Source organism: Citrus clementina, unplaced genomic scaffold, assembly GCF_000493195.1.
Source record: "Citrus clementina cultivar Clemenules unplaced genomic scaffold, Citrus_clementina_v1.0 scaffold_3, whole genome shotgun sequence".
Lineage (NCBI taxonomy): Eukaryota > Viridiplantae > Streptophyta > Magnoliopsida > Sapindales > Rutaceae > Citrus > Citrus x clementina.
This window is the reverse complement of record NW_006262339.1, coordinates 15,174,034-15,200,223: the sequence shown is the minus strand read 5'-3', so window position 1 is coordinate 15,200,223 and position 26,190 is coordinate 15,174,034. Positions and strand designations below refer to the sequence as shown.

At 36.7% G+C, this 26,190-nt stretch overlaps 1 protein-coding gene across 4 annotated transcripts in view; it reads right to left on the bottom strand.

Annotated features, from left to right (window-relative positions):
* Window positions 1-22,690: 22,690 nt before the first annotated feature.
* Window positions 22,691-26,190, bottom strand: part of LOC18048833 (putative 3,4-dihydroxy-2-butanone kinase) — an 11,990-nt gene continuing 8,490 nt past the window's right edge. For all 4 annotated transcript variants that reach the window (XM_024187784.1, XM_024187783.1, XM_006441262.2 and 1 more), the window contains 5 exons: window positions 24,480-24,563; window positions 24,292-24,365; window positions 24,110-24,222; window positions 23,923-24,018; window positions 22,691-23,067 (listed from right to left, as the gene is read on the bottom strand). In XM_024187784.1, the coding sequence (XP_024043552.1) occupies window positions 22,942-23,067; window positions 23,923-24,018; window positions 24,110-24,222; window positions 24,292-24,365; window positions 24,480-24,563 (493 nt within the window). In that variant the 3' untranslated portion in view covers window positions 22,691-22,941. The remainder of the gene's footprint in view (window positions 23,068-23,922; window positions 24,019-24,109; window positions 24,223-24,291; window positions 24,366-24,479; window positions 24,564-26,190) is intronic.

Below are 26,190 nucleotides of genomic sequence, written 5' to 3'. Positions count from 1 at the left end.
CCGAGATTGCCCTTAGCCATGTGTTCCAGGATGTTCTCATCCAAAAAAAATCTTCAAAAAGAACAAAGACCCTGATCGTGACCCTGACGAGACAGATTCCTCCTCATCTGAAGACGCGTCAATATGTCTTTAAGAGATTTGTCACTTTGTAATAATGTAAAATAAAGTACTTTATGCTTTAGCTTTTTAAAGTTATTTGTAGGCCACTACTGTACCAGTGAGCCCTACCTACTTTTGTAAAATAAGTGTGCTTGTATGCCAGCTGGAATGATCTCGATCCAGCTTTTGTCTTTTCCCCTCCTTATCTTTATATAAGGAGAAGTTATTTGAATAAAAATTAAGAATTTTTTTATAACATTTCAAGTTTCAATATTCCACCCTATGGATAACTAAAACCTTTGTTTCTATTCTTTAATCCTAAGATTCTTTAGGTTTAGAACTCTTACTCTTGTTCAATATCTATCTTTTGCAAGTATGCTCTGTACTTGCCTTGAAAAAGGATCCTGTGCATCAGAAAGCTAGTCAGGCTACCATTCTTTCTTTGTTCTAAGTCAATAGATGGAAACCTGCCTTTAGATTAAGTGACCAAGGAGAGTCTGTGTCTTTTTGGGTTGTCTATGCTCTTAGTTCATCGTAAGATATTACGGATCAGTGCACTCTTCAAGCTAGATCGGTGAACACTTCAAGCTACCACAGCTGAGCAATATGTTACTTTGGAAATACCTCCAGAATTGATTTCCAACTGGAAAAGGGAGGGTTATACTCATCTCCATCCTGGGGGAGTAAGATTAATCCTTACCTTACATGGAAGAAAAGGATTACCTGTTACAGTCATAATTGCTATGCTTCACACCAGATTCAAACAATATCAGGATGCAGTAGTTGGTACTGTCCTGACCACTTTACATGCAGCAAGTGTTCTTCTCACTTTCTACCCCAATTTCAATCTATCTCTCCAAGATACCAACATGTCAACTGCCTTGAAAGTTCAAGTTCAAATTCAAGGAGCAGAACAAATCTCCTCAGCAAAAATGGCTACCTTACACCATCAGCAAATCTCCTTAGATCTTCCCACACGTGACAATCACTCTGATGCTCTTATGGTGTTAGCAGAATCATACAAAATTCCAACCATCATCCAAATCCCTAGACAGATCCCTCACCATGAACTCATAAAACTCATGTCGCTGGAATGGATTTCAAATTATGAGAAGTTCCATAGCAATACAGCCCCAATCCAGACATCAGAAAGTATGTTTGAAAGAAGGCCAGATGGTACTGTCAGAATGACTTTTCGACCTCCACCAAGTACCTCTTAGTCGTTACCTAGTGCTCCTCAAGAGCCTCTAAGGTTATCATTCACTTACTCTTCAATGATCACGGCTGTTCAAATAGCCCAAGAAGATCCGCCAATCACAGGATTTAAGTCCGAAGGGTACCCAGTATACCGTGCAAAGTTAAACGAACACTTTCTATGGGATAGTCCAAGATCTGGAAGGTGCGACCCAAATTGTCCCTGTTGGGATGATTGGGAAGAGGACGATCAAGACTCCAAAAGGAAAAGAAAACTCATTCTCCTTGTAACCACACAGAAGCGAAACCGCCATATGAACCTCCACCTCCACCAGCTCTGTTACCCATATACAAAAAAGAACTCAAATGGATTGTAAAACATTGCAAACCTGAAACCTTTTCACCAAATCTACATCAGACCTCTACTCCTCAACCCATTGCCTGCATGATGTTTTCTTCATCATCCCAAGACTATTCTTTGAATTTCCCATCCTTAGAAGCCCAATCTGATTCACAAAAAAAGGTTGTGACAAAATCTTTCATTCCTTCAGCCATAACCTCTGCTGGTCAACTAGAAGAACCTAAACCATTTGAATCAGTCCTCAACTGGCAAATACAGAATGCCAGAGCACAAAATGATACATTGGTAGACATCCACAAAAGGGTTGATAAGATCAATTTACTAACTGACCATATCGAAACTAAGGTTGACTCAATAACCTTGCAAATGCAGCAGATCTATCAAAATTTACAATCCCAAATCTCTCAACTTGATGCAGACTTAAGAGTCATGCTTAGTCAAAGATACTATGGCCTAGAGTTTGACCAAAAGGAGAGAGAAATCAGACGGCTAAAGGCAGAGCTTGATCAGATTGAATCCGAAAAACACAGGCGTACACTTTTCACCAAATCACCTCCCATACCTACAATCAGTCCAACTTACCATCCATTCAACCCTATGCTCACACCAAAGAAACCATATAATCCTTCCAAACTATTTGGAATGACACATACTCTTTTAAAAAACATGCCATAACCACCTCAGCCAAAACCAAAACCTAAGCCCCAACCAAGACCTATCAAAATTCAACCAATCTCCACTACCACACAACAACAAGATTCTCCATAACATACTCCTGTTTTTACCCCACAACCATCTCAATCCAAGGATAAAGAACCCATGCATCAATATGCTTCCCATCACATTGAAGTTTCCACTGATTCCACAAAAATTGATACTTCTGTGACAGAATCTGATACATAATCTTCACTTTCAACCACTGATTCGGAAAAGGCTTATGTAGATATTACTAAACTTTTGATGGCACAACCCGAAGAAACAGAACCAGCACAACCATCTCAACCAGAATCATACTTTGAAATACCCTTAAACATTGATGAGCCAGCTGAATCCTCAACAAATCAACCACCTCAGCCCCAAGCTCAAAATACATACAAACCATCGAATAGTCCATGGTTTACGTTTGATGACATTCCACAGTCAAATGGAGAGAGAAGTTATCTGAAATGTCAGCCTGGGTAGATCTCCAGATGATAAGATCAGGTGCAACCATAGAATCGGTCCTCAAAGAGTTTGTCACTCGTTTCACGGGATCTCTGGGAGACTGGTTTGACAGTCTTGGCCCCTATAGGCAATTACAGTTTGTGCAATTGCCAAACGTCTCTAGTGCTCTTGCTATCCATACTTGACTGCCAAAATCTCTTTGTAGATCACATGGTAGTTCTTTTCAGAGTCTTTGAACTGTCCACTTGCATGTGCACAGAAATGACGCACGCCATTGATGTCTTCGAGAACCATCTGTAGTTTTTGAAGCAGCAAGAAGAGACTATCTCAACATGAAGAGTTGTTCTTTGTTCTACAAGCTTAATAGATTCAACGATCACACTCTGAAGCATGTGTTTCTGGCTTCTTTACCGACAGAATTGCAACTAAAAATCCAACGACAACTTACAGTGCACAACCTTAACCTTGACAACATCTCCTTAGGAAAGATCTTTCAGATAGCCAAGGGATGTTTGGAAAAACTTTGTGAGCAAAACAGTTCTTCAAAGAACTGGTAAAAGACAAAGAGCCTTTCAGAAGCGCCTATAAGAAACCGTACTTGCAGATCAAATGCAAAGATAAACAAGACTGTGACTGCAGTCATCCACGAAAAAGGCATTTCAAGAAGATCAGGCATCCAACTTCCTTTTCTAAACTAAAGTCTAGGAAATGGAAGAAACCATACAGATTCTTCAGAAAAAGATCTTTCTCTTCCAAAGAACAGGGTAGGAAAAAATCTAGCAGATGCTTTATTTGCGGGAAAAAAATGCCACTATGCAAAGGATTGTCCAAACAAAAAAGAAAAGGCAATTAGATTGGTAAAACATTTACAAGCTGTTACTGAGTATTCTGCTGAAAAGGAAGAAGTAGAATCTTACTTCTCAGAACAAGAAGACCCTACTGATGAAACAGTGTTCGCATTGGAAAACTCATCTGATGATTCAGAAAACGATGAGTTTCAACCTATTTTTCATCAACAATCGTTGTCCCTAAACACTACCATTCCAATTCCCTCCATCAAACTCCAAATCTTACCTTTAAACTTTCAACGACCCATACCAGCAATAAGATTTCTAGATACTGGTGCCCAAAAAAGCATAATGAATTTAGACATTCTTCCAGCTCAAAACTGGAAACCTCATATAGAACATTTCAGAGCAGTTGATGGAAAAATGTTCACCACATAATTGATTACCAAAAATCCCATTGGTATTCAAATCTTCCCAAATTGTGTTATCTGGACAAATATCATTGGTTCAAAACTCCATAATAAGGATATCTTATTAGGATTTGACATCATCCACCAGATAAAACATCTTCAAATTCTTTCCAATGGAATCAGGGTCAGATCCATGTTCAAATCTTTCACAGAGATCCTTAAACTCTACAGTCTGTCTGAATCTCCACCATCTTACCAAGATATCTCAACCAAGCTCTTAAAATACTGTCCAGAATTTCATTATGACTTCATCCACCCAAATCCTTTGTGGAGAAACAAGTATTTCTTTATTCAGTTACCTTTCAAACTGAATGAACACATCAATCCTACTAAGGCTACTCATCTAGGAATGAGCCCATCTGACTTAGCCTTAGCCCAAAAGGAATGTTCACAACTCTTGGCCCAAGGACTTATCGAACCAACAAATTCTCAATGGGCTTGTCAAGCATTTTATGTGGAAAAATATTAGGAACTTGTTAGGGGAAAAAAGTGATTAGTCATTGACTATCAACCCTTAAACATGTTCTTACAAGATGACAAGTTTCCTTTACCAAAGAGACAAAACATCTTCACTTATCTAAAAAATGCCCTGATCTTTTCAAAATTTAACCTCAAGTCAGGTTGGCAAATTGGTATTGAACCCTCAAAAGGATACAAAACCGCTTTTTGCATCCCTAATGCTCATTATCAATGGATAGTTTTACCCTTCGGCTTGAAAACTGCCCCCTCCATTTTTCAAAAAGCCATGGTCGAGATCTTCCAACCCATCCTGCATCATGCATTGATTTATATTGGCGATATTTTGTTGTTTTCAGGCACACATGAAGAACATCGCCAATTATTAAATTAATTTTTTAATATCATCCAGACTTACAGAATTATGTTATCAGCCAAGAAAAGCACCATTGCAACAGATAATATTGAATTCCTTGGAATGATTATCAAAGACAGACACTACCAACCAGGAAAATGCATTGCCCAAGAATTACTCCACTTTCCAAATCAGCAACTCACCAGGAAACAGATACAACAATTCCTTGGCATCATCAATTACATCAGAGACTTCATTCCTCATGTCGATCACCATACCAATCAACTTTCGGCTTTATTAAAGAAAAAGCCACCATAATGGAATGATAACGACACACTTACTGTCACCACTTTAAAAAAGATTGCTCAAAATTTGCCGCCATTAAAGCTCATCACAGATGGCAAACGGATACTCCAGACAAATGCAAGTGACGAATCATGGGGTGCTATTCTTCTCAAAGAAATAAATAGCAAAGAAAGCTTTATTGCTTATGCTAGCAGACATTTCTCTAACACACAACAGCACTAGCACAGTGTGTACAAAAAAATCTTAGTTGTAAAGAATGGTATCAAGAAATTTGAATACCATCTTATCGGCTATCATTTTCTTATCCGAATGGACAACTCAGCATTTCCCAACATCATGAAATTCAAGGGGAAAATAGTTCCAGAAAAGATGTTGCTCAGACTCAAAGACTGGTTCTCAAAATATGACTTCTCTGTGAAGCATATAAAAGGAACCCAAAACCTCATTCCAGACCTACTCTCAAGACTTGTAAAACCAATATCATCCTTGCATTACATATCCACAGGATATCACTTTCCCATCATTTTCATGGCCACCTCTTTACCAAACCAAGCCTTAACCCACAAGACTTTTCCTCTTGGAAAAACCTTTTCCACAATTTTTGACATCCAAGAATTTGCAAAAAGATATGTTTTAAGGTTTTTCATGAAAACCTACAAGTTAGCAGATTCATTTCCTTTCTCAACTTTCCACCCTGAAAACTTGTTTCTCACAAGTCTAAACATCGACCCTTCCAGAGATGTGACTGAAGATGAGTTGTGGTACATCTAGTGCCTAACTGTTCTTTACGTCACAAAGTTAATTCTCCCTATCAGAACTACTTTAAATCATCTCATGAATCCTGACAAATCAACCTCATTGACCTGGACCCTTCTTGAGTGGTTCTCTCCACTTCCCTAATGGAGAAGAAAGTTACAGCAACTATCCACAGTCTACAACCTTGATCCAATGCCTGAATCAGAAGCAAATATGTTCACCTAAGTGTTCATTATCCACAGGCCATATTTCCAGCATCCAAACACCAACTCTTTTTGGACTCAAGACCAAGTGTTCGAATGGTTCACAACACCACACCCAGAAATCCTTGAACAAGACAATAACATTTAACGTACGTGACTTGTTATCTGACAGTGCAGACCAGACTAGTGCCTATTCAGGGTCACCTCTGGAATTTACGTCGTCGGTTTCCCGTCGATATACTCAAATGGGGAATCAGAAAAACTTTTAAATAATTTTTTATCTCGGGTTATATAACCCAAAATAGACTTTCTTTTAGTCTAAAACAGGGTACCAAACCAGATAAGAAATCATCATAAGTTTTCTGATGCACAGGATCCTTGCTGGAGGCAAGTGCAGAGCATACTTCCTTAAGTTTCAAAATGAACAAATTTAATTCTTTATTCTTTTTCTTTCTCTAGAGAGCTTCATTTGCAGAGAGAGGAGAGAGGTTAGAGATTCATAGTGATAAAAACACACGAGAGTTTATTGCTTCAAACTTCTATATTTTACATGCAAGGGGAGAATCTTTTATATAGGAGAATTCTCAGAGAAGATAGGACAGGACCCCTATCTTTTTCCAAAAGCAAAAGTAGCATGACTTCTCAAGTGATTATGACCTGCAGCACACCTTTTTAGAAAGCCAAGCCCACCGATCAAGACTTTGGACAAATGGACAAAAGATAAAGCATGCTTACAAAGACTTTTACAACTGGCAAAAGCTTAAGGCAAGCCAAGACAAAACCATAAAGTAAAACATAATTATTACAACAAGACAAACTACTTTATTGAAAACAACAAGACAAACAACTTTATGGAGAGCGGAGATTCATGTAATTGTTTTCGGATGAGCTTTCGGTTTCATCGGGGTCAGTGTCACGGTTGGATTTTGGGAAAAAGGTTTTGGAGAGCTTTGGATGCTTACAGTGGGGACCACGGCAAGGGGGATAAGGACAATCTCTTCGGTATCCTGGTCTAGGTGATGTTTGAGTGGCTTTGTCAACTTTGGAGGGTTTAGTGGCCGTGTCAGCTTTGGGAGGTTGGGATGAGGATCCTGGTTCATTCATGGATGGTTGTGGAAACTGTTGGAGATGTTGGCTGAGGGGAAGGAAGTCTTCCCATGGGTCTTGGGAGTCTTGGTATAGAAAGTCAGTGTAGTCGGGTCGTTCTTCTTTAATGATGATACCTGTGGACTTAGGTTTAGATATGGCGGATGGAGTGGGGATCATGAGGAGGTCATGTTGTGGGCCTAAGGAGGTGTGGAAGATGTCTTTAAGTGGCGGAGGTTGGTGGTTTAATTGGCAAAGGTAGTTGTGAAGGACATCTTGGATTTCATTGTCAATGACAGCTGGGTGAGGTGCAGTAAACCATTCATATACCTGGTCTTGAGTCCAAAAGAGATTTGTATCGGGATGTTGGAAGTATGGCTTGTGGATAATAAATACTGATGTGAACAGTTGTGCTTCAGGGGTAGGCATACGTTCAAGATTGTAGATCTCGGACAATTGCTGTAGCTTCTTTCTCCACCATGGGATGGGGGAAAACCATTCAAGTAGTGTCCAGGTAAGAGAGGTGGCTTTGTCCGGATTAAGAAGATGTTCCAAAGTGGGAGTGATTGGTAGGACTAACTTGGTGGCATAAAGGACTGTTAGGCACCATATGTACCATAACACATCTTCAGTGGTTTCTCTGGATGGATCAAGGGTTAAACCTGTAAAAAACAGATTTTCTAGGTGGAAGGTGGAAAATTGAAAGGGTTCTGTGACAAGGTAGGCTTTCATAAAGAAGCGAAAGAGAACTTTCTTTGCAAATTCATGGATGGCAAAGACAGAAGAGAAGTTTTTGTTAAAGGGAAAAGTTTTCTTGGTGAGAGCTTCTGGGGTAGTGATGTAGCCATGGAGATGATTGGAAAGTGGTATGTAGTGGAAAACAGAGTGAGAGGTTTTTCTAGTTTTGAAAGTCTGGATAGCATATCAGGGATAAGGTTCTGGGATCCCTTTATATGCGTGACTGAAAAATCATATTTAGAAAACCAATCTTTTAATCGGAGTAACATCTTTTCGGGAACAGTTTTACCTTTGAAATTGAGAATATTGGGGAAGGCCGAATTGTCCATTTGGATGAGAAAATGGTGTCCAATCAGATGATACTCAAACTTTTTGATGCCATTCTTTACCGCTAAGATTTATTTGAACACACTATGGTAATGCTTCTGTGTGTCAAAAAATTGTCCGCTAGCGTAAGCGATAAAGTGTTATTTTCTATTGCGTCTGTCTGTAATATGCGCTTTCCATCAGTAATCAACTTTAAAGGAGGCAGATTTTGCGCAATTTGCTTAAGAGTAGTGACAGCATTTGTGTGGTCAGCATTCCATTCTGGGGGCTTCTTTTTTAATAAAGCTGAGAGGTGGCGAGTGTAGTGGTCCACATGTGGGATGAAGTCTCTGATATAATTGATGATGTCGAGAAACTGTTGAACTTGCTTTTTGGAAAGTTGCTGATCTGAAAAGTGAAGCAACTCTTGGGCAATGTGTTTTCCTGGCTGATAATGGCCATCTTTTATGATCATGCCAATGAATTCAATGTTCTCTGTGGCAATGGTGCTTTTCTTGGCAGACAACATAATTCCATGATCTTGGACAATATCATAGAATTGAGTTAACAGCTGGCGATGTTCATCATGTGATCCTGAAAAAAGTAAGATATCGTCAATGTAAATCAATGCATGATAAAGGTGTTAGTAAGACTTGAAATGTAAAATGACGGTTTTCTCCTTTATAAATATATATTTTCTAACACTCAACAGCTAGCATTAAGTTTGTCAAAGATAGCATTAATTATGGTGGGTTGGTGAATACTTTGGAAACATCCTTTAACAAACCTACTTGGAGGGTTGTTCCAATGTTTCCAATTATATTTTTAGGATCTTGGGTTTCTTTTAGTCTATTTAAATTCAGCAACCTTGCTATATAATAAGATTAGAGATTAATGTTATTTGAATTTGAAAGATTATTCTTTCTTTGGTTCTGTTGAGAACTAGTGAACTTATCAAGAATTTGCATTCTTGTGGCATTCTAAATTTAGACTTATTACTTACCTTCTCATCTATTTCTTGAGCGTGGCGTCAATATCATTCTCTATACCTTTGGTTCATGTTAACCATTGGGTCAAGGTTTTGTTTGTCATAAGTCTGTTTAGAACTTTCTTGGGAAGTTGAAACTACAAATTAAGTGTGGGTTTCAAAGTTTCATTGTGGGATTCGCATCATTAAGTATTGTGTGAGTGAAGAGCAAATTTATAAGCTTTACTTTGAGTGATTGTAAGTGTTGGGATACACTTGGGTTAAGAGATTGGGGATAATCTCTTGTTGTAAAGGTTTATTGATACCTTGGAAGTCAATTGTAAGCATTTGAAGCCTTGGAGGCTTGCTTAGTGAAATCCTCAAGCCTGGAAAGCTTGGAAGCATGGACGTAGGCGAGGTTGGTTGAACCACATAAAAATCTCTATGTTTGAATCTCTCTTTCCTTATCTTTTTATATTGTGATTAATTCATTTGTTATTGCTTTAATTTCATTTCAGATTTGCATTGAGTTTTGTTTTAGAATTATATAATTATTAGAAACCCAATTCACCCCCCCCTCTTGGGTTGCATAACTGGTATCAGAGCCTTGTTCTCTTATTAGGACTTAACCGTCTAGAGTAAAAGATCCATGATAACCCAAAATGATTCAAGCCAACTAGACCACCGTTCTTTGATGGTAATGACTATCCATATTGGAAAACTAGGATGAGAATTTACTTGCAAGCTTTAGATTACAAAATTTGGGAAGTTGTTTGTGACGGTCCATTTATGCCTATAACTAAAAATGAAGAATGAGATGATATTCCTAAACCGTCAAGTCCATGGAGTGAGTTAGAAAAGAAAAATATGTATTTAAACTCCAAGGCAATGAATGCTTTGTTTTGCGCTCTTGGTAAAAAGGAATTTCATAGAATATCTAGTTGTGAGAGTGCTCAAGAAATATGGAATAAACTTGAGGTTGTCTATGAAGGGACAAATCAAGTTGAAGAGTCTAAAATTAGTAGATACACTCGTCAATACGAATTGTTCCAAATGGAACAAAATGAAAGTGTGTAATCTATGTATACACGATTTACAGACATAGTGAATACCCTAGGAGCCCTAGGAAAAACTTTATCAAATAGTGAAAAAGTAAAGAAAATCATTAGGTCACTTCTAAAGGAATGGAGACATAAGAGAACTACTATTGAACAGGCCAAAAAATTAAATACTTTACCTCTTGATGATTTAATTGGTTCTCTTATTTCATATGAAGAAGATTTGGCAGTAGAAAAGAATTGATAGAACCGAGTGGAAGAAATCAAAGCAATTAATCCAATTGAGAAATGTTGAATAATTAAAAGATTTAATTTTTCCAATTGGCAATTGGAGTGCACGTGCATGGCATTGCAAAAGTGGAAAGCAATTTAAACGAGCCCGCAATTGACTTTCAAAAGTTGGAATTAATGGCTTTGGGTGGCGTTAAATTGGAAAAGGATTTCAATTAGAATTGAAAAAGGATTTCTTTAGACTTGTTGGAGAAGAATTCAGTCAACTAGCATTATAAAAGGAGAGCTGCCAGAGAGCGAGAGAGAGGAGTGGAGACGTAATTCGGGCAGAGAGAATCGGCAGCAAGAGAATTTGAGATTGCAGCCGCAAGAAGAAAAAAAACAAGGGAGACGCCGGAAGGAATTAAATTGAAGCAAAGGCAGCCACTTGAATTAATCTCCATGACTGGTTTTATCAATTCTCTTATTCCCAATTCAATTATGTTAGGCTAGATTTTTATTTGGTTGAGGGTGAATTCAAAACCCTAAACATGCTATGCAATTAAATTTAAATTCTATCATTCAATTTATCTAATTGAGAATGTTTATGTTCTTCTATAATTAATGTTCATAGTTTATTCTTGTTTTATTTGAGTGGCCAATTAGATAGGACTTGAATAAATTTTAATCATTAGTAGTAGGTTGGAATTAGTGATTTCAATTGAAGAACATAACCTAGGTTAAATAATCCAAGCTTGTGTGTTTATTGCCTAGATCAACCTAATATCTTTCTTTTTTTAATGCTTCCATTATCTTAAATTTAAAGAGCTTGTTTTAAATTATTTAATGGTTAGAGATTAGGTGAAGAGCTTGTTTTGCCTAACAACACACTAAGGAAAGATTGAGACTAACAAAGCTTATTGTTGTCTACAGTTGATAGTTTCAATATAAATTGATAATAGAATTGATATATTATGTGCATGTTTGGTGGTGGCGAATGATCCTTTAACCAGAGTTTTCATCATTATTATTTCTTTCTCATTTAATTAGAGTTTTTATTAAATTCTTATTCGTAGTTTTAATTTCTTTACTTCTTACTATTTAGTTAAAAATTCATAAACCCCCTTTTTATTTATAATTGGCATTTTCTTTAGTTAGATTAATTTATATTATTATTACTCTTATTATTACTACTATTATTTTATTTCAAATCTTGCTTTCGAGTTAATAATAAATATAACTAGCATAGTCTTTGTGGGATCAATCCTTACTCGCTCTGTACTAATTATTTATATTAGTGGTAAGGTTTTAAATTTGGTGCACGTTAACGACTCGAACAACTTAGAGCAACCTCATCATATTCAGAACTCGATTTTGCCATCCACATTCCACTCCCGAAGATAGAGTCAAGCAGCCCAGAACCCGAACCAATGGCTCAGAATAACAACCGAACACTTAAAGAGTTGGCAGCTCCTAACTTGGACTAGCAACCCTTATGCATTGAGAATCCAAACCCTCATGTAAACTTTGAACTCAAATCTGGGATGATTCATCTTCTTCCTACTTTTCATGGTCTTGCAGGAGAGGATCCAAATAAGCACTTGAAGGAGTTCCATGTGGTCTGCTCCACAATGAAACCAACCGGAGTTTCGGAAGAGCAAGTTAAGCTAATGGCCTTCCCATTCTCTTTGGCGGATTCAGCCAAGGAATGGTTGTACTATCTTCCCTCTAGTACTGTCACTACATGGAATGAGATGTGTCAGCTATTTTTGGAGAAATATTTCCCAGCATCAAAAGTTGGCAGCATTCGAAAAGAAATTTGTGGAATCCGACAGTATAATGGAGAGCCGCTCTACGACTATTGGGAACGTTTCAAAAAGCTATGTGCTAGTTGCCCCACCATCAGATAAGTGATCAACTTCTTATTCAATACTTTTATGAGGGTCTACTGCCTATGGATAGGAGTATGATTGATGCCGCTAGTGGAGGAGCACTCGTGGATAAGACACTAGAAGCAGCCCGAAATCTCATTGCTAACATGGCTGCTAATTCCCAACAGTTCAACACCAGGAACGATCTATTGCCGCCAACTAAGCGAGTCAATGAGGTAAGTACTACTTCCCTCGAACAACAAGTTTCAAATCTTACTTCTTTGGTACAATAATTAGCCCTAGGGCAACAAGTGAGACCATGTGGCATTTGTTCCATGGTCGGGCATGCGACTGATATGTGCCCTACTCTCCAAGAGGGTTCACATGAGCAGGCCAACGCAGTTGAGGGGTTCCTAGGCCAACTAAGACAAAAGTATAATCCACATTCTAATTTTTACAATGAAGGGTAGAAGGATCACCCTAATTTTAGGTATGGGAACCAACAACAAGGCATTCCTAATGTGGCACCATCTCGACCACCGGGCTACCCCCAACAGCGGGTGCAACAGCCTTACTAAGTTCAGCCACCTCCACCTCCTCAAAATCAAGGCACGTCTTTGGAAGATCTTGTAAAAGCTCTCGCTACTAACTCTATGCAATTCCAACAGACTACCCAGACACAGCTCCAACATTTAGAGAATCAAATTGGCCAATTGGCCACATCTATGAGTAGGATAGAGGCTAGAACTTCAGGAACGTTACCTTCTCAACCAGAAATTAATCCAAAGGAGAATGCTAGTGTTATGTCTCTTAGGAGCGGAAAGCAATTGGAACCATTATTAGCTAAGCCATCAAAAGTATCCACAACATCATCCCCCTCTGTGACCAATTCCTCCCCTGAGGCTCTTCCTTTAACAAGGAAAGATGATTCCCGCTCGGCATTGCCAGTCGATCCATCTAGCCAGGTAAGTATCCCCTCACCTCGAATTAAGACTCTCTCCATTCCTCCACCATTTCCTAGCAGATTTAAACAATCCAAGAAAGAGGAGCAAGAAAAAGAGATCCTTGAGACCTTTCGTAAAGTAGAGGTAAATATTCCTCTACTTGATGCTATTAAACAAGTGCCGCGTTATGCAAAGTTTTTGAAGGAATTATGCAGCAACAAGCGAAAGTTGAGCGGTAATGAAAAGGTAAGTATTGGAGAGAATGTTTCTGCTGTACTTCAAAGAAAACTTCCACCTAAGTGCAAGGATCCAGGTACTTTCACTATCTCCTGCACTATTGGTAATACCAGATTCGAAAGATGTATGCTAGATTTAGGGGCCTCAATTAATGTTACACCATATTCAATTTATAACTCCTTGAATTTAGGTCCAATGGAAGAAACTGGTATAATTATTCAATTGGCTGACAGATCTAATGCTTACCCGAAGGGGGTTATGGAAGATGTTCTTGTGCAGGTAAATGAATTGGTCTTTCCAGCTGATTTTTATATCCTTGAAATGGAGGATGAGTTGTCGCCTAATCTCACTCCTATTCTATTGGGGCGGCCATTTCTTAAGACAGCCCGAACCAAGATTGATGTTCACGATGGAACCCTCACAATGGAATTCAATGGTGAAGTGATCCGCTTCAATATCTTTGAGGCAATGAGGTATCCCAGTGATGTTCATTCTATTTTTGTCATAGATGATATTAATACTTTGGTGCAGGATTTCTTTGAATTATCCAGTAATGACAATTTTGAAATTGCCATAAGCAAAAATCTTACGAAAGATGATTCTAAGGAACATGCAAATTTGATAAAGTTGGATGGTGAGATAGAGGAAGCTATGGCGATCTTAGATGGAGCAGTCACATTACGTACCAATGGGTATAATGTTTCTTACCTTGAATTGCCTTTATTAAACGAGAAACTTTTACCTTCAATTGTGCAGGCACCTACCTTAGAACTTAAACCACTCCCAGAACACCTGCAATATATTTACTTGGGTGAGAATGAAACACTTCCAGTCATAATTGCTAAAACCCTCACCCCAGTTCAACAAGAAAAGTTAATTAGGGTGCTTTGGGATCACAAGACGGCAATTGGCTGGACCATTGCCGACATTAAGGGAATTAGTCCTTCCATGTGCATGCATCTCATTTTGCTAGAGGAAGGGTCTAAACCAATGAGAGATGCACAACGCCGCCTTAATCCACCAATGATCGAAGTCGTAAAAAAGGAGATACTGAAACTCCTTAATGTGGGGATTATTTATCCCATTTCTGATAGTAAATGGGTAAGTCCTGTGCAGGTAGTTCCAAAAAAATCAGGCATCACAGTGGTCAAGAATGAAAATGACTATCATAAACTGAATGCAGCCACTTGCAAGGATCATTTTCCTCTGCCATTCATTGATCAAATGCTTGAAAGGTTAAGTGGTCACTCTCATTATTGTTTTCTTGATGGTTACTCAGGTTATAATCAGATCGTTATCGCTCCAGAAGACCAAGAGAAAACGACATTCACATGCCCCTTCGGAACATTTGCTTACCGACGCATGCCGTTTGGTCTCTGTAACGCTCCTGCCACTTTCCAAAGGTGTATGATGAGTATTTTTTCTGATTATGTGGAGAACATCATTGAGGTATTTATGGATGATTTTACAGTTTATGGTGATTCTTTCAATAAATGCTTAGATAACCTTACACTTATTCTTAAACAATGCATTGACACTAACCTTGTGCTTAATTGGGAAAAAATGTCATTTTATGGTTAATCAAGGTATTGTACTAGGCCATGTTATTTCTGAAAAGGGGATTGAAGTTGATAAATCTAAGATAGATCTTATACGCTCCCTACCACCTCCCACTAGTGTGAGGGAGGCTCGTTCTTTTCTTGGTCATGCAGGTTTCTATCGCAGGTTTATCAAGGACTTCTCCAAGATAGCTTTACCTCTCTGCAACTTACTTCAAAAGGATGCAACGTTTGACTTCAATGAAGAGTGCCAAAGAGCTTTTAAGAAGTTAAAGGAGGTTTTGACATCGGCCCTTGTGATTCAACCACCAAATTGGGATTTACTATTTGAGATTATGTGCGATGCCAGTGACTATGATGTTGGAGCCGTGTTGGGCCAGCGTGTGGGCAAGCTTCCTCATGTCATCTATTATGCCTCTTGTACATTGAATGATGCACAACTTAACTATTCCACTACCGAGAAAGAACTTTTAGCAGTTATCTTTGCCTTAGAGAAATTTCGTTCTTTTTTAATTGGATCTAAGGTGATCGTTTACTCTGACCATGCAGCTATTAGGTACTTGCTCACCAAAAAGGATGCCAAGCCGTGCCTTATTCGATGGATACTTCTACCTATAACGAAGATGCACTTCCATTGCATGAGAACTTTCCAGATGAGCAGTTATTACATGTAGGTATAGTTACTCCTTGGTATGCAGATATTGTCAATTACTTGGTTACCAGGACAGTACCGAAAGAGATAACCCGTGTACAAAAGGCCAAGATCAAGAGTGATGCCAAGTATTATGTGTGGGATGAGCCATACTTGTGGAAGCATTGTTCTGATCAAGTTATTAGAAGGTGCGTACCCGAAACTGAATTTACTTCTATTCTCACCTTTTGTCATACTTTGGCTTGTGGAGGACATTTTGGACCAAAGAGAACAGCCCTTAAGGTACTTGCGAGTGGTTTTTATTGGCCATCACTATTTAAGGACGCATATTTGTTTTGCAAATCTTGTGATCGTTGTCAGAGAACAGGTAATTTGGGACCTAGAAATCAAATGCCACAATCTCCCATTCTTATAGTTGAGATTTTTAATGTTTGGGGCATCGACTTCATGGGACCATTTCCTTCATCATTTGGTAATCTCTATATTGTTCTTGCGGTTGATTATGTTTCAAAATGGGTGGAAGCAAAAGCCACCCGAACTAACGATTCTAAGGTTGTAGTAGATTTTATAAAGAGTAACCTCTTTACAAGGTTTGGAACACCAAAGGCAATTATCAGCGACAGAGGCACTCACTTTTGTAACAGGTCAATAGAAGCCCTCTTTCGAAAACACAACATCACTCACAAGGTATCTACATCTTACCTTCCCCAAACTAGTGGGCAAGTTGAGGTGTCTAATAGGGAAGTGAAATCAATCCTTGAAAAGACAGTTAATCCGAATAGAAAGGACTGGAGCCTACGGCTTGATGATGCACTTTGGGCATATAGGACCGCATACAAAACTCCTATTGGTATGTCACCCTACAGGTTGGTATATGGTAAGCCTTGTCATCTTCCAGTGGAACTTGAACATAAAGCATGGTGGGCTGTGAAACAATGTAACATGGAACTGGACGCCACCGGCCAACACAGAAAGCTCCAATTGCAAGAATTAGAGGAAATTCGAAATGATGCCTATGAGAGTTCACGAATCTATAAGGAAAAGACTAAGGCTTTTCATGACAAGCAGATCTTGAGAAAGAATTTTGAAGTTGGACAGAAAATTCTGCTATTCCATTCTCGCCTTAAGTTGTTTCCAGGTAAGTTACGTTCTCGATGGGTTGGGCCTTTTATTGTTATTAATGTTTTTCCTCATAGTGCAGTTGAGATCAGGAGCTTAAAGACAGGTAAAGAGTTCAAAGTTAATGGTCATAGGTTGAAGCCTTACTATGAAAATTTTCAAACACTCAATGTGATGCGAATCCCACAATGAAACTTTCAATCCCACACTTAATTTGTAGTTTCAACCTCCCAAGAAAGTTCTAAACAGATTTAAGACAAACAAAACCTTGACCCAATGCTTAAGAAAACATGAACCAAAGGTATAGAGAATGGTATTGACGCCACATTCAAGAAATAGATGAGAAGGTGAGTGATAAGTCTAAATTTGGAACGCCACAAGAATGCAAATTCTTGATAAGTTTACTAGTTCTCAAAATAACCAAAGAAAGAATAATCTTTGAAACATACAAGGTTGCTGAATTTAAATAGGCTAAAAAAAACCTAAGATCCTAAAAACACAAATGGAAAATTGGAACAACCCTCGAAGTAGGTTTGTCTAAGGATGCTTCAAAAATCTTCACCAACCACCATAATTAATGCTATCTTTGACAAACTTAATGCTAGCCTACTATAATTAATGGTAGACTTACCTTACACATTGACAAACTTGAAACAAAACAAACAAATGAAGTTGAAAAACAAAGGAGTCGTTGAAAATCCCAAGTCTGAACAAGCTGTAATGAATTGGTTATAACTCCTTCTAGAGAACTCCAAATCTAGCTCTGTAAAATTTATTGGAAAGCTAACTTAATTATCTTTCCAACGGTATATAGCTTGTACATTAATTCTGGCTCAATCAATACAGTTTTTATTCCAAATTTGACCTTTCTGCATTTGATACAAATTGTGTATTTGGCTGCCCAATAACTTGAATAATGCCCACAATGCCTTGTCTCCTCTTCAAGCCCAATTCATGATGTCTTGCATCTTGAATTGCATTTTCAATCCATATTTTCTCAATTAATCCATTTAAAGCAGCTTGCATCTTTTTGGCTTTTGCTCTTGTAATTGGGCCTCCATGAATGTGCAAAGGATCACTTGAAGTTTTAATGGTATTCCCTTGATGGTTCTCATCACAATGTAGAGGAGGCTCCACTTTATGAACCTGCGTACGTTGATGAGTGAAACTTGAGAACCAGGTCAGGCTGAGGACAATAAACCGAGCGCTTATTGGGAGGCAACCCAATGGCTGGAGAAAAGATTTTGAGAGCATGCCATAACAGATTTGATTTTTCTCCCTCTCATTCTCATTTACTTTACCTACGTTGTGTTGAATTTTGTTTGTTTCTGTTTGTGTGTCTCATCTCATTTTCCCATGTTTAATTCTGTCTTTTGTTAGCTTAGGCTTACATTGAGGACAATGTAAGAATTAAGTGTAGGGGGTGGATTTCGAACTTAGTTTTTGTTACTTCGTCTTTTTCTTTAAAAAAAAATATTGTTTTGAATATTAGCCAGTGATAAGAATTTGATTGACAATGAATATGGTTCTTAGAAATGGGTGAATATTACCTTAGTTTATACTTGATTCTTGTGTTGATTTCCTCTTAATTGAGATTCTTTAAACCATGAGCACTAATATCAATTCTTTCATAATTTTGACTTAGAATTTGAGATTGACGCAGCCTGAGTTGAAAATTTTAGATTGAGTAAATGACTGTTTGTCTTGATTCTTATCTCCACAATACAGTGTAGTATACACAGGCACCATAGTCATAAATAGCTACCTATAACCCTTAAGAGTGAAGCTATCCTTGAGTAATTTGAGCCTATGTACCAGTAGTATGTAGAGGATAATCTACCATGAGAAGAATGCTACCTTAAGGGGTAGAGTGAAAGCTCCTGACTAAAAAAAAAAAAAAAAAAAAAACTTCAAAAGAAAATGCACACAAATGCCTGTAAAAGAAGAAGAAAAAATTAGAGATTAAGATGATAAGATTAGTTTGACCTACTCTTTTCTTTGTTCGAGGCAAAGGCTGTTGATATTGAAGATTTTGGGAATGAATTTTAATTGAATTGATACACACACACACTATGAGAATCAAAAGAGAGATGGGATTGACTATTGAATTAAAGTTAGAACTTTGATAATATTTGAAATTTTCTTTGAGCTATACGACTTATACAATCTTTGAGGCTATTTTTGTTCTAAATTCTTTTGTTCTTTGTTCTAAAAAATAAGAAATAAAAAAATAAAAAAATTGCAATGATGTTTGTGGGTATCATCGTTGAAGCCCTCACGAGACTATAACTCGTCCACTAGGGCCGCCTAGGGGTTTAAAGGCTTGTTGCATCCGCTAAATGCAATCTTGATTTCCTACGAAAGTGGACTAGTTTAGGTTTTCTTTTTATTTTTGTTCTAGGTTTGCTCGAGGACGAGCAAAGAGTAAGTGTGGGGGAATTTGATAAGTGCATATTTTCCATATATTTTGTTATTAATTTCTCCGTCTTTTTCTTGTTTTGATCTTAAATATTCTAGTTATTTTAGTTAATTTTTAATTGAATAGGGAATTAATTAATATATATATTTTACCCTTTTATTATATATTTGCTAGTTATTTTTATTTCTTATTTTTAATTAATTGTATTATTTTATTGAATAGAGAATTAATTGGAGATTGTGGATAAAAAAAAAGGCATGAAGAAATTCAAATTGAGAAGGAATAAAGATTAAATTGGAAGACAAAAATACAGTCAAGAATTGATAGAACCGAGTGGAAGAAATCAAAGCAATTAATCCAATTGAGAAATGTTGAATAATTAAAAGATTTAATTTTTCCAATTGGCAATTGGAGTGCACGTGCATGGCATTGCAAAAGTGGAAAGCAATTTAAACGAGCCCGCAATTGACTTTCAAAAGTTGGAATTAATGGCTTTGGGTGGCGTTAAATTGGAAAAGGATTTCAATTAGAATTGAAAAAGGATTTCTTTAGACTTGTTGGAGAAGAATTCGGTCAACTAGCATTATAAAAGGAGAGCTGCCAGAGAGCGAGAGAGAGGAGTGGAGAGGCAATTCAGGTAGAGAGAATCGGCAGCAAGAGAATTCGAGATTGCAGCCGCAAGAAGAAAAAAAACAAGGGAGACGCCGAAAGGAATTAAATTGAAGCAAAGGCAGCCGCTTGAATTAATCTCCATGACTGGTTTTATCAATTCTCTTATTCCCAATTCAATTATGTTAGGCTAGATTTTTATTTGGTTGAGGGTGAATTCAAAACCCTAAACATGCTATGCAATTAAATTTAAATTCTATCATTCAATTTATCTAATTGAGAATGTTTATGTTCTTCTATAATTAATGTTCATGGTTTATTCTTGTTTTATTTGAGTGGCCAATTAGATAGGACTTGAATAAATTTTATTGCTAGATTAAAATTCTTGATCCGTAATTGTCTTGATATTTTAATCATTAGTAGCAGGCTGGAATTAGTGATTTCAATTGAAGAACATAACCTAGGTTAAATAATCCGAGCTTATGTGTTTATTGCCTAGATCAACCTAATATCTTTCTTTGTTTAATGCTTCCATTATCTTAAATTTAAAGAGCTTGTTTTAAATTATTTAATGGTTAGAGATTAGGTGAAGAGCTTGTTTTGCCTAACAACACACTAAGGAAAGATTGAGACTAACAGAGCTTATTGTTGTCTACGGTTGATAGTTTCAATATAAATTGATAATAGAATTGATATATTATGTGCATGTTTGGTGGTGGCGAATGATCCTTTAACCAGAGTTTTCATCATTATTATTTCTTTCTCATTTAATTAGAATTTTTATTAAATTCTTGTTCGTAGTTTTAATTTCTTTACTTCTTACTATTTAGTTAAAAATTCATAAACCCCCTTTTTATTTATAATTGGCATTTTCTTTAGTTAGATTAATTTATATTATTATTACTCTTATTATTACTACTATTATTTTATTTCAAATCTTGCTTTAGAGTTAATAATAAATATAACTAGTATAGTCTCTGTGGGATCAATCCTTACTCGCTCTGTACTAATTATTTATATTAGTGGTAAGATTTTAAATTTGGTGCACCTTAACGACACTACTAATTGGTAAGTTTCTTAATCCAAGATACTTTAAGAATGTTAACCGTGATAATCTCAACTGCAAGTATCGAGCAAATTCAAATGCATGGATGGCATCTTTGTTGTTTATAGAATAGTTTAAGTGGTTTGATAGTCGTTTGGATAGAAATGTCTTGCTTATCATTGATAATTGTACTGCACATGGCAAAAAAGAGCATCTTCCCCCACTTAATCACACAACTATTATGTTCCTACCACTAAATAGCACTTCCAAAATCCAGCCATGTGATGCAGGCATCATTAGAAATCTCGAAGGTTATTATCGTCAGCGCTTTACTCGCCTACTTTTGAAACGAATAGAAGATCGTGTCTTGGAACCAGAAAAGATAAGTCTCCTTGATGCAATTGTAAATGCAGTGGTTGCATGATCAATTGATGTGAAGCCACAAGGAATTGTAAATGCAGTGGTTGCATGATCAATTGATGTGAAGCCACAAACAATTGCTAGTTGTTTTAAGCACTGCAAAATAAAAACCCCTGATGTCGATGAAAAGGAAGTTACAAATGAAGTGCATGAGGAAAATCAAAGTCATTTTCAAAATTGGGTGATCAGATTCGACTTCACTACACTAATCAAATGGATATTAATGCCTTCATCAATCATCCAAGCGAACTACAAGTTGGCTATGCTTTAACTGAAGAATAAATTATTAATGCAATTAGACAAGAAGAGAAGGAGGATAATCCTGAGGATGACAGTACAGAAATACAAAAAGTTTCATTTTAGGAAACTACAAACATAGAAGTTAAAAATTTTTTAGCTTCAACAAGAAGATGCTTATGCTGACCAATTAATACATATCCATAAGTTGACAGATTTAAAAAGATATTTTGTTCCATCTTAATTATTTAATGTAACATGACATATATTTTTAAAATATTATTATTAAGCGGAGGTAAGTTTATTAAAATAGACCCTACAAAAAATATAACTTATTATAATGTAGAGTTTATTCTTAATTATAGCTGATCTCAAGTTGAGACTACAATTTTTTATTACTATGAAGAAGTTATTTCTATATAGAGTATTCTTATTTGAAGTTTCTACTGTATATATACATATATATATATATATATATATATATAAATCAAGACTCCGAGAGTGAAAAAGGTCCTCACCCTAAAGTCCACAAAAACTAACCCATCCATCAATTGTGCTAAAAGCAGTCGATGTATTGAGTGATGCTTGTAGATTTTCTTCATAGATTTCTCCAGCTTTTATACATATATACACTTACGCGCACACAACATATATACACTTACGCGCACACAAATTAACAGGCTCGTGTGTCCGTGACTATAACAAAGTGACAGAAAAAATACTTCCCATAAATCTAAATCTTTAATATAATGCCTTGGAGAACAAATTTGCCATAACCTACCAGAGGAAGATTGGGAAATCAGGCTACATTTTTTTTTCAGGATTAGGCATTCAGAAAGCAAAATCAGGCCGTGTTTGTTTTTGTCTATAATATCATTATTTAAGCTTAAGGTCTATAATATCATTATTTAAGCTTAAGGTATAGAAAATCTCACCCACTATGATTACTGAAACTTAGATGGCCATGAGCATAAATGATAAATCGCATCTACAATAAGCTGAGATACGCCACACCGGCAGGTTAGCTCACACACACACACACAAAATTGCTGTTTGAGATATTAAGTTACAACAGTGTGCCTGCAATGTATATAATACTCAAAAGTTAATCAGACTTTCAACGTTACATTTCTCTTAACAATTTTGGGGAGCATGTGTGCAGAAAACTCACTATCTCAGCATTATGCACAAAAATGCATAAGCGGATAGCCTAATCAGTTAGATGATGGTATAAACCCATGAATAAAAATTTACTGGGTTAAATGTATAGCCAAAGCCAGCATGAATTGTAGAGAGAGGCCAACAAGTCAGGTCATGAAGCTTGGTACATATCCTTGACAGCTAAGGCAGCTGCTCTGTACCATGCAGCTGCGGCCATCGCACCAGGGTCAGGAACTGATGCAAGGATCTCTGGGGAGATATAGGTGGAACGGCCAGCCTGTATCAGCTACATGTCAGAAATCAAAACACGAAAAAGATAAAACATGAATGTACGAAAGGGATCATTCGCCCATTCATCCTCAATCATACATAAAACATTGGCTTTATCCAAGTCCAACTCTGACTTATTTAATAGTGGATTCAATACAACTATAACATCTAAGCCTACAGCATTTTTGGGAAACTTAAGCTCCATTTGGTATAGTGGTGCCATTGCTTTTAAGCCACAGCAGCTCTGGAATGGAAACTCTACTTGTCAAAGGAAAGTTTGATAGGAGTTCGTAAACACCACTAACTGTTAAGTTAATTAGTTATCATTTCAGTAAAAGTTAATTAGTTGAGTTATCATTTTTCCATAATCAGCTGTGCTGTGAAAGCAATGCGGCAAGCGTCTACCAAACATTTAGGCAGCTTCCCAAAAGGCAAAAGCAAAATGAGGCTTAACCACATGCTTATGAGCTAATTTCCCACTCAATAGGAAAAGAATCCTGTTGTTTCAATTTAGCGTGAATTAATTCATAATAGAACGAATCTTACTTGGCTGACTGACTTAAGCTTCCCCCCCCCCCACACAACACACAAAAAAATTCAAATTTAAAGCTTACAACTTCATTACATTAACTTAATTATACAATTACCTTTCTTATTTTCCATCATTCTTAGAATTTTTGTAAAAGCTTTCTTTGAGAATAGCATTTGGATATTTAAACGTACTGGGGACAGTGAGATTTCTTCAGAAGATACATTTAGGATTATACTATAACCATGTGGATCACTGAAGCTCTTGCCGCTAATTGACAACTTGCATCAGTGTCAAGATAAACATGTTCAGAGAAATCAACAATAAACTTACCTGTGCCTGCATGTGCTTTGTAGATTCAGCTCCGGCTATTGCTGCTTCAGACGATAAAATGAAGGCAGTGGAAGGATCAATCCCAGCACTTAACCTCTGCTTGCAACAAAAAATATCAACACCAAAAATGATAGCATGGCAGATACAGCATAGGATAATCATAATAATATTTATTACAGCTACAGACCTCCTGAAGAACTGCAGCTGCTGGAATCAGGGCGTCTAACATTGTGCGGTAGCCAGCAGTGGCTCCACCATATTTACTGACTGCAGCAATGGAAGCTTCAAGTGCTTCAGCCCCTGAATCAAAAGAGTCATTAATCTTGGTAGACTAGCATGAAACAATCCTGATGAAGAAAATCATCTCACATTGTTTGGATGTTATGCCTGACTTTGAACTTGCTTTAAGTTTCGCATATGCTGCCTTACAAAATATATGGTACCTGTTTCACATGTAAAAACCATAAATATCAATGGTTGAGGTATACAGTAAAAAGTAAATATAAAAAATATGCAGCTCCAAGCACAAACGGTAAACAGAAAGGAAAGAAAATTACAAGATTCCACTTGTTCCACCCATAACTCTCCTAATAGAAGCTCCAATTTCATTCACTGTTTCGGCAGCATCGTTCAAAGGATAACTGGAAATAGAAAAGGATGATTCATCAAGTAAGCTATTAAGGGGAAAAGGATTTAAAAATTAATTTGCATGAAAACATTGTGATCCAAGAGCCACCTTTGGCAAGCCAGTATTATAGACCGAAAATTTACACGTCATAGACAAATATTGTACCATCATAGAAGTTACAACATAGCAAATCCATAACATCAAAGGCAGCACAGCCAACCCATATATAAATATACAAAATAAAAGACAAAGCTCGAGTAAAATGTAAAACAACTACTTGACATTGGCTATACAACCTTCTTCATTACAATGTCTGTCTAGGATAACCTTGACAAGTTACAACGTGCTTTCCAGTATCTCCATCAATATTCTTCAAGGTATTTATCTTTTCCTTCCAATTCCATACATGAAGTAGTGTGCTATGAATAAATCTTTGTGGAGCAAAAATTCAGCCCAAAACAAACTGAATAGGAAAAGCTAATCGACTTTGAAATAAGAAAATTCATCCTCAGATACTCCTCTCCGACAAATCAGGAAAATTCCAGAGTGCTCTTGCTCTTTTACATAAAAAACGAACACGCCCAATGCTGTAAATAAGTTTGCTGTTTGGATTCCTAATAATTTCCTAAGAGAATATTCATGAAATAGTAAGTTAAATATTGTTGATTCAACTAAACACCACGAGATAACAAGAAAAAGTTCAACTAAGAGTTTATTCCATACCAAATGAGATAGTAACCACCACAACTCTGCCTTCAGAGGATAGAAAGATTAGCTATGTTACCACTTACTTCAGAGTAGATATCACTTGCTACATAGGAGAATTACTCAAAGGAGGCTCACTCCTTAACTAGGAATATGAATGAAACAAGACTTACTAAATAATAAGCCCCTAAAAATGGAAAATAAATTAAACAACAATTTTCTAGATAACAAAAGAAAAACAAAAATTCCATAAGCTGAATAATTCCTCTTTGACTACAAACTTTGATAACATAGAATCTCACAGTCCACTCCAATGAGTTAAAAGTAAACTCTTCAATTATCAACTTTTTAATAAGGTAATTGTGAACATCCTTGCAAATCTTCAAAGCAATTAATGACAACAGATCATTTAGTTATGATTCTATAAGAATAAAATCTTGCAATAACCATCTTCTTTAACATCAAAGAAAAGTATGAAATCGAATTTTATATTATAAGATCTCTTACATGTGGGACTGAGTAATATAGATCTTAAACACTAGATCACCTTCAAATCCGAGTTATTATAAAACCTAATTCTATTGCAGCATAAATGTTATTATTGGCTATCTCCTAAATCCTTTTAACACTCATCCTCGAGAAAATCTTCTATAACTCATCAGAACTTACAACACCCTCTTTCATTGAAACAAAATTACTCCCTGATTACCATTATTTTCTCCTCCATTATCTTAAAAAACTGTTCTCTATAAAATCTTCTTAACCCCAAAAACTTCTTGAGAACTCAACCATAGTGGTTTTTCAAATTACCACCAAACTTGACCACTAAACCTCAAGGATAAATATCCTTACTTCATCATGCGAGACAGTGAGTATATTTTCCAATGCAAGTAAATTAAAAATTAAACATACACACTTCTGAGTTGTGTACATAT